Here is an 18,017-nt window from a genome sequence, read left to right as displayed (position 1 = left end):
TAGATACAATTTTATCCCAGCTCACTCTGAGTATTTTTTCTCCAGGAGTTTGCTTTTCAAACCAACAAGCTTGTTAAAGCAGCTAATACAAAATCAGCTTCTGATAATGAATTATAAATACAATACAAATGCTAGAACTGGAAGGGGGCCTTCCTTAGAAGTCATTGTCTAATTCCTACAATTTACAGATAATAATTGAGACTCAAAGTGTAGGCACCACATTTTTACACATTCTAAGAAGAAATTTCAACCTCACTATCTCTTTTTAAATCAAGAACTTTGGAACTTACCACGATTTAATTATCTTTTAATCCCCACCCCAACCCTTTTTTTACTGATCTTGTATGCTCAGAAATTGATTTCTTAAAAATCAAATTTTGGTTGTATGCAGAGCAACACTCTGATGTCAGTGTCTCAAATATGATTCAGCTTCTTGTGATTTCTTAGACCTTATGTGTCAGTGAAATTCTACACACAAACACTGATGAAAAATACAAGGACTCTACTCAGTTTGCTATAAGGAGAATTTCACAAAGACACAACACATTCTTCTAAAAACCACATAAGCAGGCAAAAGTTACAACACACAGAAATTATGAAAATTATATATTTTATTTATAGTTTAATCACAAGAACAATTTTTTTGTTCAAGATGTAAATACATACTAGAATAAACTCTGTAGAATATACAAAAAATACATACTTTTCCCATGAAAAATTTCTTTATAATAAATAGAAGGGAACACGTGTGTGGCTGATCCTGATAATGCTCCGTGTCTGCTTAGGTTTTCAGTCTGTTGATTTATTTTTAATCTCTTGAAAGACTGGGGGAGTTCCTTCTCCCCTAAAAGGTCGAGATAAATAATGCATGAAGCAATCCTCCCTCCTGATTTTTCCCTTTTCCTCCACATTTTTCCTTTTGATAGAGAGTTCAGCCTAAATTTCCACGCTTGCATTCAATCATTACAAAGCCTACAAATTATACAATGACTTCTAACCTGGCCCTCTAACAAAACAACTTTTTCCCCCCTTATAAATCATAAGAGACAGATGGCAAAATGGAGAAGAAAAAGGAAAGAGAAGGACGGGACAATAGGCATTGTGACGAATCTGGGAAACAGAACAAAGTGCACATCAGAGAGGGAAAGTTTGGTTTGACAGGTGAAATTCCCACAGCCCGCAGACAGCAATGGGAATAAAGCAGATGCCAGCCATTGCAAATCTGTGGATAATATTATTACCGGTAAAATCATTCAGATGCTAAGATACATTTCTTTCTACTCGACATTAACATCTCTATGTAGAAGCAAAGGTGAAGAGATCAGAGGAACCAGTTGCATTCCCCCTGGGAGATTCACACGCACTGCGCCGGGTCCCTCTGGTGTTACAGAGAGGGGGAGGAGCGTCAGTCCGCTCTGCAAACTGTTTAGACTGGCCACCTTCTTTGCTTCCCAGCATCTTTTTAGCCTTAAGAAACGCCCCCTCCCCCCCAAACTCTACCCTCCTCTTTGACAATAAGCTCCATCACACCTTCAATAAATTAGAGACCGTCTGACGGAAGGAAACCCTTGGCCAAGGAATGCAGCAAACAACCCAGGAGTCAGAACGGCTACATCTGCCCTGCGAAATGAGATGGTTTCCAGGGCGTAGAAGTGGGGACAGGAGAGGGGTGGGAGGGCTTGGTCCAGGACAGGAAAGGGAACCCACTAAGGCCTGGCGCGGGTAGCAAGGATGGCAGTTCTAGATACAGTCCCTGACTATGGGGAGGTGAGGTGCGTAGCGGTGCTTGTCGGGAGGTGGGGGCTGCCAATAGTCCATGTCAGAACCAGCCGGGCTGGCAGGAGATAAAGTGCAGCTGTAGGGGGAGGTGGAGTTGGAGGACGCCGAGGAGGACGGCGCCGGGCTGTTGGTGCAGCTCCAGGTGGAGGCAGGCGACGGACTGTCTCCGCTGCTGCTCAGGGAGGCGCTAGCGCTTCCCGGACTCAGCAACACGGTCTCGGAAAAGAGCGCCCCCGGCAGGCCTCCGCCGCCACCCCCGCAGTGGTCCGCCAGGCGAAGGGTCTCGGTAAGCGCCCAGATATAATTGTGGGCAAAGCGCAGGGTCTCGATCTTGGTAAGCTTGGCGTCCTCCGGGAACGTGGGGAGTACCTCGCGCAACGCGTCCAGCGCCGCATTGAGGTTGTGCATGCGGTTGCGCTCACGGTTGTTGGCCTTCAGTCTACGGGTCTTCTTGATGCGCTGCACGGTCTCGGCTGTCTTGGCGCCGCGGGAAACGGCCCGCGCCCTGGAGGGGCGCCGCTTGCATTCATGCACCAGACCCAGCAGCCGCGCTGGCCGGCAGCCCTCAGCTCCGGCCGACGGGCCGCCCAGCCCCCCGGGCCCGGCCTCGGCCCCAAGCTGCCGTCGCGCCCCTCCCGACGCGCCCAGCTCCTCCTCTTCCTCCTCGTCGGCGCTGGACGACAGCGGGGTGAGGGCAGCCGAGGCGGGGGAGGCCGAGCCGAGCAGGACCAGCACGTCCTCTTCCTCCTTCAACTCCAAGGTCTCGGATTTGACAAACATCCTACCGGGGAGAGCGGGGAGGAAGAAAGAACCAAAGGAGATGTAAATACAGAAGCAGAGGCACGTTCTTGGTGCCAGCGGGAAGTACTCCTGCGCGCACCCACTAGGACTGGTTCGGAAGGGCGGCGCCAAGGAGGAACGTAGTTAGGGAGGAGACCCCGCCAGTGCTCTCCAAGCTCAGGAGAGCCCCTCGTTGTGTCCCCGCTGCCAGCCAACAGGGTCCCGCCCTCGGCTGGTCGACCTCGCGGCTGTGTTCCCGCCCGGAAAGAGACAGCAGCCCCTGGGACAAAGATTCTGTGCCTGCAAAGGGTGCTCTGACGTGGTGGAACAGAGTGCCGGAAAAGAGTGCCGGAAACACCCTTCCAAGTTGGAAGACACCGGCGGATACTTACGTAGTTCGCTCCCTCAGTGCGTCTCGGCGAAGCTATTACTTTGGCGTGTGCTGCGATTCTCCGCGCTGCCGGGAGCGCAGCGCTGCGTCCTTCTCTTAGCGTGAAAGCGGCGGATCTGGCGCGGCTCCGCGGGGGACCTCTCCGACTGGCGAGTTTGCCAAGAGCCCCGGAGGCCGCGGCGATCCGCCCGGGTCTCGTGTGTTGTGGTGGTGGTGCGTGTCTGTCTGTCAGTCAGTCCTCGGCCGTGCAGCTCCTGGCACGCGACTCCCGGGCACTCCAGTTAAAGCGAAGCTGCTTGTGGTTCAGTGGCTGCGTGTCTGGCACACGACTCTCCTTAAAACCCCTTATATACCACCAAGAAAACAATCAGATCTGCCCCCAGGGCCCCCACCTCCCCCCCAACCCCTGCCGCCGCCTCCTCCTCCCCCCTGTGCAGGCCCCCCTTCTCCCCCGCTTTTCCCTCCCCCGGCTTATTCTTTTCATTGCATTATCATCATTCATTTCTTTCTCTTTCTTCACCCGCTTCCCCCCTCCCTGGCCCTGCCATCCATCCTCCTCCTCCCATCGCCCCCCGCCTCTCTTTTCCCCCTTTATCTAATCAGCATAAAATGGTTCTAAAGCTCCTGTTGGAGCTCGAGGCTGCGGTCGGAGCGGCTGAAGCCGCGGTGGCAGCTTCAGCTCAAGCTGCGGCTGTTGTCGCCGCCGCTGCCCATTGTGATTGGTGGCTCGCGCTCGGCTGGAGCGTGCCGCTAATTTATTAATGAATGGAGGTCGCGAGGCGCAGCTGGCCAATCAGGGCGCCCCGGACTCCGGGAGGCCTGCGAGCCACGCGCACCGGAGCCCGCTCCCTTTCAGCAGCTCATTAGGGGCCGGGGCGCCGGGGGCCGTTGGGGAGACGGAGGCTACCTCCCCCCGCCCCCGTCCTTGCGGCCGCACCCCACCCCCAGCCCCGGCGCGCGCTCGCTCACCGCACCAGGCGCTGCCCGGCCTCTCAGCTCCCGGACGTTGAGCTCCGAGGAATTAGTTAGTGGGGGTCAGAATCTCGGGGAAAGCAGCAACCCTCTGGTGCTACCCGGCGTCTCTTGGCAAAGCCTCTTAGGAGCTGTACCAAACAGTAAATGGTTTTAAAACGCATTCATTTGGTCAAGGGAGGAGTGGGGTGTGGGTGGCGAGTTGTGGGCACATGGTGGGCAAACGTGTTTAGGTTCCAGAGAGAATGGCGTAGAAGGGTGAAGGAAGAGGACGTTGGAAGGTTCATCGAGGCGTCTCCTAGAAGGGGAGATCCAGTGCGGGAGCGGTAGATGGGCTTTTAGAGGATGTGAGGATAAACGCACTCACAGGTTAAAGCTAAAAGCCTCCTCATTTTGCCGGTGACGAACGGAGTCTCCGGGAACCGACACAGGTTCTGTCTGTTCGTTTGCTTTGTTTTGTTTGTTTTGTTTTGGGGTTTAACCCCGGTTTACGGCAGAGCCAGACAACAAGTTGGCTTCCTTGCAAGGGTGGCAGCCAGCGGAGTGGGAGGAGCGGCCGACCTGCAGCGCCTGTGAGCGCCTGGGCTGAGCTGACATTTCCGTGACCTCTGCTCCGCGCTGGGGGGCGTTGTAGGGACAAGGGGCCCGTCCTCCCGATACTCGGCGCTTTTCAACGGGAAAATAGAGCCGAGGGCTACTGGACTTCGGAGGGAACTTGTTCTGAATTGCTCGTCGGCCCTCCCTCTCTCCTCCTCCCCCACGCTCACGCCCACCCTCTTGTCGCCTTGACTGACTTTTCTTAGAGACAGAACCAGAGTCCCTAGAAGTGTGTGTGCCGGATGGAGCGTTAGACCGTGCCAGAGTAGCTGACAAGAATCCGGACTGCGGTAGATAGGAGAGGAGTCCCTTGAGTTCCCTTTTGCAAATTCAGTTTAAGCAAGGCGTATTTGGAATGGTGGAAGTTGAAAAGTGACAAGAGAGAAAAGATTCTTGTCTGCAGGTCTCTGTGTCACTCAGGTTGTAGGAATTGGAAACAAATTTATTTCAGAGAAGGGCATGATGAAAGCGGTTGTTAGTGTTTTGGCATGGTTTCAATTTGTTTAATGCTTTCTGCATGGAGTAACTGCAGGATTGGAAGGTGCAAAGTAAAGAAGATGGAAATTAGAATCCCGTGAAAGAGACTTTTGCCCACTGCAGCCCTCCAACCTCCAGACTCCCTTCTGTCTTAAAATGATTTGAAAACTGCCTCAATTTTCACTTTGCTCGTTGATATTTGTGTTTTGCCTCTCTTCCCCTTGGAAAGAGCAAGTTCCCTACGCTTAAAAGCATTATTTCTCCAGATGCCCCCTCAATCTTTTCAGAACAGCTTGATTTCATGTGTTAACAGTTCAAACATTTATAAAGAAGAGAGACACTTTCAGTCTCCAGAATACAGCATCTGCCTCTCTCACACTTCTTCGGGTCTCTGATTCTGGATCATGAGCCTACAGAATCAGAACTTCATAAAAGAGTTTGATCAAGCAGAAGATAGGTCAGTAGTAAAAGTTACCAGAAGTGCTTTACCATGGTTGCATGTATATCTTAACATTATTTTGCAGGTGATGCTCACCGATACCAAACAAGTGAATACTCTTCACAGTCCCTCTAAAAGAAAGCCTTCAAAGTCATGGCTAGCAGGTAAAGATTGAAGGAACACAGGAACACTGCAGTGGATGCAAGATTTTTGTGTTGAGTGAAACAGAGGATGAGAAGGCTGGGTTCTGAGGAAATGATCAAAGACTGCTAAAAAAGAAATACTGGGATGATGGGAGGAACCACGCACGGAGTGTCAGTCTTTAGATAGATACATCTCATGTAGGAGTTGCCCGCAAAGAATGACAAGCCAATTGGTTAATGTAACAGAAAGCAAAGGAAGCTTCATTTCGGTATCAGTAGAAACGTACCCTTTGGACAGGTTGTTGTAAATTTTTGGTTTGGCTAGAAAGTGCTGGGTTGATACGATAAAATATATTTGGGTGAAGAACAGAATCAGAATCCAGTTAAGAAGAAGCTTAAAGGAAAATCTGGTAAATCTTGTATAACTCTACACAGAGATCCAACTGGGTCTAATGCTTAGTGCTAGTGAAACACACAATGGATTTCTTTAGTTGATTGTTAACAGCATTTGGGTGTCTGACTTCCCAGCTTTTATGTTCTCCCAGGTTTTATGTTTTTATGATGCACCGAAGGGGTGCATGCTTTCTCTTGTCAAAATCCAAACTTTCTACACCGTAAGAAGTTAATAATACATATTTAAACATGTCCTGTGCAGATATTTAGTAAAGATAAAATATCATGAGGGTAAACTGCACATTTTGGATTCCAGAAATTTCCTTCAAAAGGAAAAATTCTGCGGAGAAACTTAAGGTTTCAAACATAGACGTAAATCAGCTTCTAATCTTTATAAATATAAGGATATCATGGAGTTCATAGAATTTTATCTTTAAAATAAGGGCTTCTTTGGGTGTATGCAGTGGTGTATCTTAGATTACTGTGCAAAGTACAGAGTTTTTAAAAATCACCCTTTATATCATCTTGGAATTCTAAGAATTTTGGTTGTATGTTTGTGTTATAGCTTTCAAGAGAATCATCACTCAGTAATAGAGCACTTCTGGAAATATTTCCCACTATGAAGAATATTATTTTTAAAAAGAAAAGAAACAACTCCAAGAACAGTCTAACAACGCTAGTGAAGTCCAGAAACCAACCATTCACACTCTGTTGCAGAATTCTTTTTGTTCAGCATTTTGCTCCGTTTTGCTGAAAGAAAGAAATTTTAATTTGTACTCAGATGTGCGAAGACGTGACCGACGCCAAATATCCTTAGCTGGACTCTTCTAGCACTCTTTTAACTTAAATAAATTCAAGAGGCACTTGTGTGGTCTAAAAGATTGTCCAGATGAAACGAGGCTGAAATGTTATGCGAAGGGGGAGGGGAGCGCGTGAATAGCATCAGTGAGGACGGTGACCGAGGGCCGCTCCTGTCCACTGCGTGAACTGTCCTGAAGGGTCAAACTGTTCATCTTCAGCCCTTCTTTCAGTGTGCAATCCTACTTTAAGAGAACAAAAGCTCAAAGCAGGCAGTTATCAAGAGATGGGAGCACAATGATTTAAACTCATCCCTAAGCCTTCGAAAGAAAGGGGGTCGAATCGTGTAGCGAGAGAAAAGTGAAGTAAGGGGAGGGGTGAGAGGGTGGAGATCTTTAGAAAGTCTTTGTTGCCTCTAAGAAGCTTGAACTTTGAGGCGACCCAAAAGCCCTAAAGTTTAGGGTAGGTGTTGCTGTGGGGCCATAGGCTACATCCCATCCACACTTCGACCTCACAAGTGGCCAAAGAGGGCAAATGGTCTCCTCCCCAAACTCACGCTGCTGCAGGTGAATGCGGGGTGAGGGTGGGCGGAGAGGCCGCGAGGGAGGGCTCTTTTCCCAGAGTGCAGGAGGAAAAATTTGCCTGCCCAGCGAGCCTGTCCCCCAATTCCCAGTAAACCATCCTGCCTGCAAGGAGAGGGAGCGTCTACACCCTGCTAAAAGGATAGGGTGCCGTGCCTGCCAAAGGGATTTTATAGCCTAATGTCCCAATCCCCCGAGGGAGCGCTCAGAAAGGCGTAAAGATGGAGAGAAAAAGTTAGCCAATCCTGAAGATCGTTAGTTCTTCACTGGGGGCTGCAAACGCCGTTTCCAGGGTCGGGGAGGCCGGCCTGGAAAAGGTTAGCTTTCCTCGCCGAGGACTCCTCGCGCTGCCAGAGTTCGTTATTTGTGACGACAAGCGCTGGCAGCTAGTGTGAGCTCGGGTATATTGGCGGTCCCCTTCCGGGGGAAAAAAAAAGAAAAAACAAAACTGAAATCACGCCCCACTTTCGTCCTGGACCCCTGCATGGAATTCCCAGTCTTCCCCGGCTTTCCCCTCGGATCTTGTCCGGGGAGGACTGGGCATCACCCTCGTACTGGAGAGGTGCAAGCTAGGAGCTTCACCGCGCCAGCGCCCCCGCCCCTCTCTTCCATAAACTGGTAGTCGCGGAGAAATCGACGGGAGGAGATCCAGGGCAGACCATCTCCCCACCCGACCGACCCCACCCTACTCCCTGTCGGAGCCCCATTCCCGAGATCCTCGCTCCAAGCCCGCACAAAGTGCTTTGGTCCCTCAAGCCAAATATTCAGGGAACCCATCTTGACGCACGAGGTCGTCTTGAAGGCGGCGAGATCTGCCCGGCAAGCGAGGGGAGGCTCCCTTTCTTCTGCCCGGACCCTAACCCTGTCCCCATCAGCTCTGGAAAGGCAGTGCCCTACAGGCTTCTCCTCACTCCTTAAACGACCCAAGTGCCCCTTTGCTTTCCCAGGAAGGAAAGAAATCCCTGTTAGAAGATTTTGCCAATCCACGCCAGCTTTCTGATTGTTTTCTTCAGGTAAGAGGAAAAGAACAGCCGGCGCGTGAATGGGGACTTGGGGGCCCACTAGTGAAAGAAGGCTCCCCCACCCTAACCCTCCGTGCCTGCAAAAAGGGACATTGGCTATCCAGGGGAAAGTGCAAGAAAGAGAGCACTAATCGCTGAACCAGGAGACAAACACGATTACCAGCTCCGAGCCTTGAGTCAGAAAGTCTCATAGACTTTAAGATGTTAATCCCCAGCATAATCCTTCCTTTGGCGTGTAGGAATAGTGCAGCCACAAGAGTTGTTTTGTTATTTATATTGGCGTTTAATAAAACTCAGCCAGTGGTGAATGGGCTGCCCACTCTCCAATGGTAATTAATTCCCTATTTCAGTGACCCAATTGTCCTGGGACAGAGCGTTGGGCCCGTCCCGGTGCCCCGGTCCCCCTTTGTGCGGATACACGGCCCTCGTGCTTCAACAGCTATGGAAACTCATTCTTTTGATGTCATTCAAGGAGTTTTCCTTGGGCATCTTCTAAACTTCAAGGACCCTTTTCTTTCTCCGTTTCATGAAAAGCAGTGCGAGCTTGACCACCTCTGTAGAATTTAATGATTTGGTGAAAGGGCCCTTTGGGTTTGTATAAGGAGTTAGACCGACAGAAAGGAAATTTGGCAGCCTGCTCCCTCGCCCGGACAGTACCGAACCTGGAAAACACAAAACTTATTCAGAGCGATGGATAAAGATCTGAAAGCTGATTTTCCCCTCTGCTTTCCCCACTAAAGAAAAAAACAAAACCCCCCAAACACCGAATTCTCTTCTGGAGATAAGTGCATTTTTCATTGTTGCTGATATAGATTTTTAAAAAGGGTGAGATTGCACTAAATAAATTCGAATCTTTAGGAGAGAAGTTTCTTTAATCGTATCTTTGGGGAATAGGAGGATCCGTTTACCGCTTTAACTCATTCATTCAATCATCCCTCCTTCCTACGTTCAAAATACACTTAATGAGTACCCTATGTGTGCCAAGCACTGTACCAACCCCTGGGAACAATGCGACGCGCAAGACAGACACGATTTCTACTCCCATAAAGCTTGCATTCAAATAAGTAGGCAAGAAAAGAGAGAGAGAGTTGCAGAAATCAGGAAAACGTGTGTTGTGTGGACGATAAGACAGTGTTATTAGTGTCAAGAGAGAGCGAGACTACGTTTTCTTTTGAGAGACCCAAAGTATATTTTAGAACCGAAAACATTCGGGGTCGACCTTTGTCGCTGATGTATTCATTCTTTCATTGCCCCCGAGTCTCCTCGAGCGCCTACTGTGTGCCAGGCGCCGTGCAAGGCGCAGAGTACGCACCTCGAGCGAGCGAACCAGACAGCTGCGGCCGGCTCGGTGGTTGGTCACGTCAGTGTGCTAATGCCATCGCTGACACCGCACTCCGCGGAGCGGCGACGGCCGGGTCTCCAGGCCGGGAGGGGGCGGCCGCGGCGCGCCCGGGCAGCGCTCCCTGCACAAGTAGCTCGTCTATGTCTTTATACGCATTTCCAAAAAAACTTCGCAAGTCACAGAAACAATACAGAATTCAACTAAGAAAATACAGAGTGAACCATATGGCCTGGGTGGCTCGAGTCGGCTGCATTTTCCTCCAGACAAAGAAGGGATTGAGAGTTGAAGGAAAGGAGAAAAAAACCAACTTTCCGGCTGATGAAGCTGTTGTCTGGAGGCAATGATCCCAAATCTGAAGGCTTTATTCCGGCTCCGACGGAGACGTGATATGTCATATGATTAGCATCTTTCATATTTACAAGAGTGGTATGGGCTGCCAGTCTTGAGAGAAAGGCCAGAGAAAGAAGGGGGCATATGCTGAAATGGATTTTGCATTTGAAAGAGAGAAAGGAGATCGGATAAATACACTTAAACGAGGATTTCGTTTTACTCCTGTTGAGTTCTAATGGATTGTTGATTGAGATTTTAGGGGCCTGGAACCGAGGTGTCAGCAGTAATTTAAAGAAGGCATTCAGTCCCCCAGCGCCTCTTTTCTCCGTTTCCCCCTCCCACCCCTCCCACCGTCTCTCATTTACGCCTTCAAGCAGTACCGGGACGGAGAAGGCTTTTAAAACAAAACACAAAACAAGATCTCACGCGAGGGCGATATCCGCGGGAACGCGAGCGGCTGCTGGGTTTGGAAGAGGCGCCCCCTACCGCCGGCCGCACCCCCGGGGTCAGGCTCCCTTCCGGTCACACCTAGAGTTAAGCGCAGAGGGTCCAGGGGAGCTGGGCGCGCGGCGAGGTCCTGGCGCCCCCTGGCGGGACCACGGGCGGACTACGGCGGGGCCCGGGGTCCGCCGGCTGCAAACAGGACTTTGGGCTGTCCGTCACTTCGCAGTTCCTCCGGTGGTACCCTCTGGTGCCTTCACCTGGACTTGTTTTACAAACGCATGGCACCCGGCCACTTCTAAGCATCAGACTCAAAAGCGTCCGTAGTGTGTGTGCGCCTCGGAGCCGAAGTAAACATACAAGGCACCTCCCCCAGCGATTCTGATGGCGGCCAAGTTTGAGAACAAGGGGGCCTAGGCCCCAAGACTTTTGTTTTGAGGATTTCTCTATTCACCAGCTAGAAGTGACGCCAAGATGCAGTAGACTAAGGAAAAGGCCTGAATTCCAGACTGTTGAAAGGACTTCATCTGCACTTATTGAGCATACACTATATCTGTATATTATATAAAGGGTGTAGATGAATGTTTCTCCTGACACACAAAGAGCCACTTTCCAGACTCCTTCTCAGATTGCTTGCCGTTCCCCTAGTATATGTTTTTCTCTTCCAAATTGATATTCGATACACATTTTAGCTGGATATCATGTATGTTGGGAGAGGGGGCTATGAGGCACACAGTGCCAATTGCCTTAAGCTTCATCCCTTGGATTCAGAGGCTCAAATTCCAATTTCTGCTACCCATTTTCATTTCTTCCCCACTAGAATGTACTTGTCTTTAACTTTGTCAGGCAAATTGGGCTTTCCCAATTGTCAAAGATAACTTAAGGACTTATAATTTTAGCACTTCGCCTGCGATTTTTTTAAGTTTGACCATATTTACCAATGTAGAGTCTAATAATAAGTTATAGTATTACCACAATAACAAAATGTCGTGCAAACTTTCAAATATTTTTGGCAGATATTTCACCTTTAAAATCATGATGTAATTCTTAGTATGACTCCAGTTTGTAGACAATATGTATACTTGAAAGATTGCAGGGACATAAAAACACATACATCCTGGAAAGAAAAATATTCATCGTGCTTTTTTTTTTTTTTTTTTTTTTTTTGCCATTGGGTAGTGGTAATTGAAATTTTCTTCTTTGTGTTTGCCAGGTAAACTTGGGGACATTTATAATCAGAAATTATTATTTAAAAGCTAATGACCTTCTGGGGTTCACCTTTGTCTTTTGTAGTGTTTGTCAAAGATTGGGGGTAAATTTCAGATTAGAGATGCCTGAACTGGGGTGAGTTAGATCATAGAACTCCTTCACGGTTAAAATTAAGGATCACACAGACGGATCGATTGATCCATCTTTGGTTGATTGTTATTGATTGATATTGGCTTCTGTAACTTGAAACCAACATTTAAAACTTGCTCTTGAACCACAGTGTAAACATTGTTGTATAGGAAACATTCAGTGCTAATTTCAATATTTTTGTAAAACACAATTCTTGGGGTTGGATAGGGAAAGGAAATCTCCTTGATGCTATTGTTTTCTATATTCTGGGTAAATCACATATAATTTTCCCAAAGAGATGAGATCTCATCACAGATAGTGTTTTGATGGATATCTAAAGAAAGATTTTTTAACCATGTATCAAAGTAGTATATCCCCCTTTTAAATGGCACTTGTTAACAGAAAATTCTTTGTGTCTAATCTTCCTTAAATGTACTTCTTCTTGACCTGTTCTTAGTAGTGATTAAAAACTTTCCTCCTCTTACATTCTGTGCTTGAAAATACGGCATTTAAAACTTCTATTTAAAAAACAGTCAGGATCCAGAAATTGTTTAATTCTGAATTTTGCTTTCTGATGCTATTAGGGCTTTGGCTTTATTGACAGAAGCCATCTTTACCCTGAAGGAGACTATTGTGGGTTTCTATTTAACTTTGCATTTTTATAGCACCAATCATCACACTGAAACTATGTTGTGTTATTGTCTGTGTATGAGGCAGCAGGACTGAGAATAAGAGAAAGGAAAGGATTTGCCAGAGGATAATGGCATTCTTCTCAGCAAATTCTCTTTTTCTCCAAGGTTTTTTTTATTTTTGAGGATTTGAGAGTTCACTTTCTCTTGGTGAAAGGAAAAGAATAATTTCACAATATTAAGCAGAAAAATCAAGAGATATTTTCTAAAGTTTTTTTATGGTAAATGTCTGTTAAGAAATTTCTGAAAAAGAAAACTTTTTTAAATTTCCCAGCTGCACTGGATCTAATATGCCCCTAAAAATTGGAGGAAAATACAGTTTATTTTTTGCATGAATCTGATCACCTTTTATCCTTATACTTCAAATTATTTGGCCTACATTGGATTTGAGATCAACAGTTTCTCAGAAAACAAGTCATTGGAAGGCTTAAAGGAAGTTGTTTTATGACGAAGTGCATTGTTCCTGAGAATAAATTGCTGGCTGCTCCCGAAAAATCACATGGTATTTGGTTTTCTCTCTGAATATTCCTTTGGCACAGTGTCTCACAAAATAGGCATAAACAGTGCTTACCTACCCCCATGGTGATGCTTGGAAACAATTCTTTTGTTCAAAATAAGCTAACCAAGGAGTAGTGTCTTATTAAAATACAGTAAAACCTTGGTTTGTCATCATAAGTCGTTCAGGAAACACGCTTGTAATCCGAAGCACTTGTGTATCGAAGTGACTTTCCCCATAAGAAATAATGGAAACTCAGATAATTCATTCCACAACCCAAAAATATTCATATAAAAATGATTACAATACTGTAATATAATACCAAATAATTTTTAAAATGCAAAATATAAAGAAAAATAAACAAATTAACCTGTACTTATCTTTGAAAACCTTTGTGGCTGGTGTGAAGGAGACAGAGAAAGAAGGGTTATTGTGTAGGACGACTTTCACTATCACTAATGGAATCACTGCTATCTTTTGGCTCAGTGGAATCTTTTTCTTTTTGTGCAGCTTTAACAAGGAACCTATCCAAGGACATTTGCTTTTGCCTCCTGTTGAGGATTTTGCCGAAATGTGACATTGCATTGTCGTTAAACAGATTCACCACTCACACTGCTACAGCCTTATTCTGGTGGTGCTTTTTTTATACAAAATTTTGCACTGTTTCCCACATTTTACACATCTCCCTAATCGCATTTGAAGGGAGGGGTTCCTCTGCTTTTTTCTCCTTCTCTGAAGAAAAGACACAGATGTAGACTTCTTATAAAATCTTGCAATTTCGGCCACTCACATACCTTGTTCATACTTTTTGATGATTTCCTTCTTAACTTCCACCATAATCATCTCCTTCTTACTGCCTTTCTTTTCACCTTTTTTCTACATGGGGGCCATTGTATATGCTAACACGGATGTTGAGTACAGTATTAATAAACGCTTGTCATATACTATATTTAATGTAACTGGCAATAAGGCAGCAGAGGAAAGGGTCTATATCTATAGGTAGCCTGACCCAGAATGAAGCAAAGCATTCCTAAGCTTCCTCTTGTATGGAAAACAAAGGACTGTCCATAGGTGCTTTGAAGTGATAAAAAATACACTAGTGCCAATTGTGGGCACCTTCCAGTGTTCTGAAAATGTTAACTGATTTCTGCCAAACACCTCAGTCTGAGACTGAGCATCCGAGCAGGGGAGATCACCCACAATGTAGCAGCGAGAGAGAAAGAGAGAGAGAGAGAGAGAGAGAGAGAGAGAGAGAGAGAGAGAACCACTGGCTCAGTTGTGATCATGTGACATTTGTCACCACTTACTACTTGTATGGCAAGACATCACTGGTTTATCAAGTTAAAACTGATTAGAAATGTTGGCTCGTCTTGTGGAACACCCGTGGAACAAGTTACTTGCAATCTAAGGTTTTACTGTAACAGGTTTTTCCTTCCCTCTTAACTGAAAAGCTCAAAGTGCTTTTTCTTCTTCTCATAAAATAGAAATAAAAGCAAGTAGGACATACAGATTTTTTAAATAATAAATACAACAAATTAAATAAAATATATGCACACAGTCTAATAAGAAGTCAGTAATACATTTCTTGGTTCCAAGCATTTGGCCAAGAAAGGATACCTAGGTGATTTCAATCATAATTTGGCAACTGAAATTCTAACTTAATATTTATGGAGAAATAAATCTGTAACTAGAGAACACAGAGTAAATTTAATCATTGTAGAAAGTCAAGTCAAAATTTAGGTTAACACAGCATTCACAGAGATGAGGACCATCACTTTTTCTTCTTGTTTCTTTTCATTAAGCAATATTGATTACATAATATGTAGTTGATAGATGTATCAAGGCTGTGTCAGATCAACATCAGTGATCTTGATAAAACTTTTTTTTTAAGTTTATTTGTTTATCTTGAGAGAGAGAGAGAGAGAGAGTGCAAGCAAGCATGACTGGGGAGGGGCACAGAGAGGGGGAGAGAAAGAATCCCAAGCAGGCTCTGCACTGTCAGTGGAGAGCCCCACATGGGGTTTGATCTCACAAACTGGGAGATCACGACCTGAGCAGGAATCAAGAGTCAGATGCGTAACCAAATGAGACATCCAGATGCCCCAAAACTGTGTTCTAAAGGAATGATTTCTTGGGCAGTTTTTTCTCCACTTAATCTTTCCCCATATTTTTTGGTTGTAGTGAACAGCCAGGGAAGACAGTGTTTTCGGGCTGATACCTGATGAAAACTGAGAAAATAGAAACTACTTCTTTTTTTGTTAATTTATTTTTTCAAGTTTTTTTTAATTTATTTTGAAAGAGAGAGAGCAAGTTGGGGAGGGGCAGAAAGAGAGGGAGACATAATCCCAAGCAGGCTCTGCGCTGACAGTGCAGAGCCCAATGTAGGACTTGAACTCGTGAACTGTGAAATCATGACCTGAGCCAAAATCAAGAGTTGGACCCTTAACGGACTGAGTCACTCAGTCGCCTCTATTTATTTATTTTGAGGGAGAGAGCACAAGAGAGTGGGAGAGGGGCAGAGAGAGAGAGAGAGAGAGAGAGAGAATCCCAAGCAAGCTTCATGCTGTCAGCACAGGGCTTAATGCCACAAACCGTGAAATCATGACTTGAGCTAAAATCAAGAGTCTAACACTTAATCAACTGAGCCACCTGGGTGCTCTATTTTTTTTTTAAGTTTATTTATTTATTTTGAGAGAGAGAGACACACACACACACACCAAGGTCACATATTAATTAAAGGTCAGGATCCCGGTCACAGACTAGATCTGTCACACTGTATGCCCAGGCTTGAGAACTCCAAGCCTATGCCCTTCCCTTGAGAAATGCAAAGAAATATTTGAAACAATGACTGAAATTTCCCCCCAAATTAATACCAAACACCAAATTACAAATCCAGGAACCTCAGAGAGTACCTAGCAGGATAAATGCCCCATTCCCACCACTCCTCCCCCCACCTCCTGCTAAAAATCACCTAGGCTTTATCATTTTCAAATTGCAGAAAATCAAAGATGAAGAAAAAATACCAAAAGAAGCTGGGTTGGGGCAGGAAGGAATACCTTACCTGTAGAGGGGCAAAGATAAGAATTACAGTTGACTTCTCCTCAGAAACCATGTAAGCAAGAAGACAGTAGAGTGAAATGTTTAGTGTTGAGACAAAAATAAAAATAAAAATAAACAAACAAAAAATACCACTCACCTAAAATTCTGTACCCTGAGAAATTATCCTTCAAAAGTGAAGGTGAAATAAAGGCTTACTCAGGAATACAAATATTGAGGGCATTTTTTGGCTAGTAAATCTGCCTTATCAGAAATGTTAAAAAAAAAGTTCTTTTGATGGGAATGCAAGCTGGTGCAGCCACTCTGGAAAACAGTATAGAGGTTCCTCAAAAACTGAAAATAGAATTACCCTATGACCCAGAAATTGCACTACTAGGCATTTATACATGGGATACAGGTGTGCTGTTTTGAAGGGACACATGCACCCCCATGTTTATAGCAGCATTATCAACAATACCAAAGTATGGAAAGAGCCCAAATGTCCATCGATGGATGAATAGATAAAGAAGATGTGATACACACACACACACACACACACACACACACACACACACACACATATACACACACAATGGAGTATTACTCAGTAATCAAAAAGAATGAAATATTGCCATTTGCAACTACGTGAATGGAACTGGAGGATATTATGCTAAGTGAAATTAGTCAGAGAAAGACAAAAATCATATGACTTAATTCATATGAGGACATTAAGAGACAAAACAGATGAACATAAGGGAAGGGAAAAAATATAAAAACAGGGAGGGGGACAAAACAGAAGAGACTCTTAAATATGGAGAACAAACAGGGTTGCTGGAAAGGTTGTGGGAGGGCGGGTGGGCTAAATGGGTAAGAGGCACTAAGGAATCTACTCCTGAAATCATTGTAGCACTATATGCTAACTAATTTGGAGGTAAATTTTAAAAAATAAAAAATTAAATTAAAAAAAAAAGTTCTTTTGAGAGAAGGATGATGATATAGTTCAGAAATTCAGATCTACATAAAGAAGAAGAACACCAAGTAAAGAATAGGTGAGGGTAAAATGAAACCCTTTATTATTCTTATTTTTAATTGACCTAACAGAAAACAATTTGTTCAAACTAATAATAACAACAGTGTATTGAGTTATGTATACTTATGTGTATATGCTTATGTCTGCTTACATATAAGTGAAATGAATAAAAGCAAAGATACAAGGAACAGGAAAAAAGGAATTAGGTTTATTTTGTTATTATAAGGTACTCATGCTACCTGTGAGGTGGTATAATGTTATTTGAAAATGGGTCTGGATTAGTCATAAATACATATTGCAAACTCTAGGCAATCACTAAAAAAAGTAAAAAAGTAAGAACAAACCAACAAAAGCAAAAACAAAAAAAGAAGTCTAACTGACACACTAAGGAGGAAAAGAAAATGTAATCATATAAAATGTTCAATTGAAACGATAAAAGGTAGAAAAAGCCAAGAAGACAAAACAGGAATAAAGATCAAGGACAACAACAATGAATGTGGGAGATATTAATCCAAATATATCAACAATACTTTGAATGTCAATGCTCTAAATGCACCAATTAAAAAACAGAGTCTGTCAGAGTGGTTCAAAAAACAGAACACAAGCTTTGCGCAGTGGCAGTATCGTAGCCAATGAGGTTTATCCGAGGCGCGATTATTGCTAATTGAGAAAACAGAACACAACTATATGTTGTCTACTGGAAAACCACTTTGACTACAGACAAATTATAGATTAAATATAAGTGGAAGGATAAAAATACACCATCCTAACACTAATCAAAGGAAAGTGGGAGTAGCTATACTAATTTCAGACAAGACAGACTTCAAAGTAATGAAAGTTATCAGGGATAAAGAAGGGCATTACATAACGATAAAGGAATCAATTCTCCAAAAGACATAACAATCCTTAATATATATGCACCTAACAACAGAGCATCAACGTA

At 44.8% G+C, this 18,017-nt stretch overlaps 1 protein-coding gene, 1 long non-coding RNA gene and 1 other non-coding gene across 3 annotated transcripts; 2 read left to right on the top strand and 1 right to left on the bottom strand.

Annotated features, from left to right (window-relative positions):
• Positions 1-593: 593 nt before the first annotated feature.
• NEUROG2 (neurogenin 2) lies at positions 594-3,324 on the bottom strand. The gene is made up of 2 exons (XM_025922297.2): positions 2,952-3,324; positions 594-2,560 (listed from the first exon to the last, which is right to left on the bottom strand). Exon 2 carries the CDS (start codon positions 2,557-2,559, stop codon positions 1,741-1,743), a length of 819 nt encoding a protein of 272 aa, XP_025778082.1. The 5' UTR covers position 2,560; positions 2,952-3,324; the 3' UTR covers positions 594-1,740.
• A 582-nt stretch (positions 3,325-3,906) lies between these two features.
• On the top strand, positions 3,907-6,838 carry LOC147581811 (uncharacterized). The gene is made up of 3 exons (XR_015250289.1): positions 3,907-4,065; positions 5,521-5,599; positions 6,537-6,838. It is a non-coding gene; the product is annotated as an uncharacterized LOC147581811 (long non-coding RNA).
• A 10,839-nt stretch (positions 6,839-17,677) lies between these two features.
• Positions 17,678-17,817, top strand: LOC112859229 (U4 spliceosomal RNA). The gene has a single exon (XR_003223506.1). It is a non-coding gene; the product is annotated as a U4 spliceosomal RNA (small nuclear RNA).
• Positions 17,818-18,017: the final 200 nt, after the last annotated feature.

The sequence above is a fragment of the Puma concolor genome, chromosome B1, assembly GCF_028749965.1.
Source record: "Puma concolor isolate L17-30 chromosome B1, mPumCon1.1.hap2, whole genome shotgun sequence".
Lineage (NCBI taxonomy): Eukaryota > Metazoa > Chordata > Mammalia > Carnivora > Felidae > Puma > Puma concolor.
Note: the sequence above shows the minus strand (reverse complement) of the source record. Positions and strands in the feature narration are given on the sequence as shown.

Coding starts and splice junctions, on each gene's coding strand:
- NEUROG2 (XM_025922297.2), bottom strand. CDS start 2,559: ATGTTTGTCAAATCCGAGACCTTGGAGTTGAAGGAGGAAGAGGACGTG.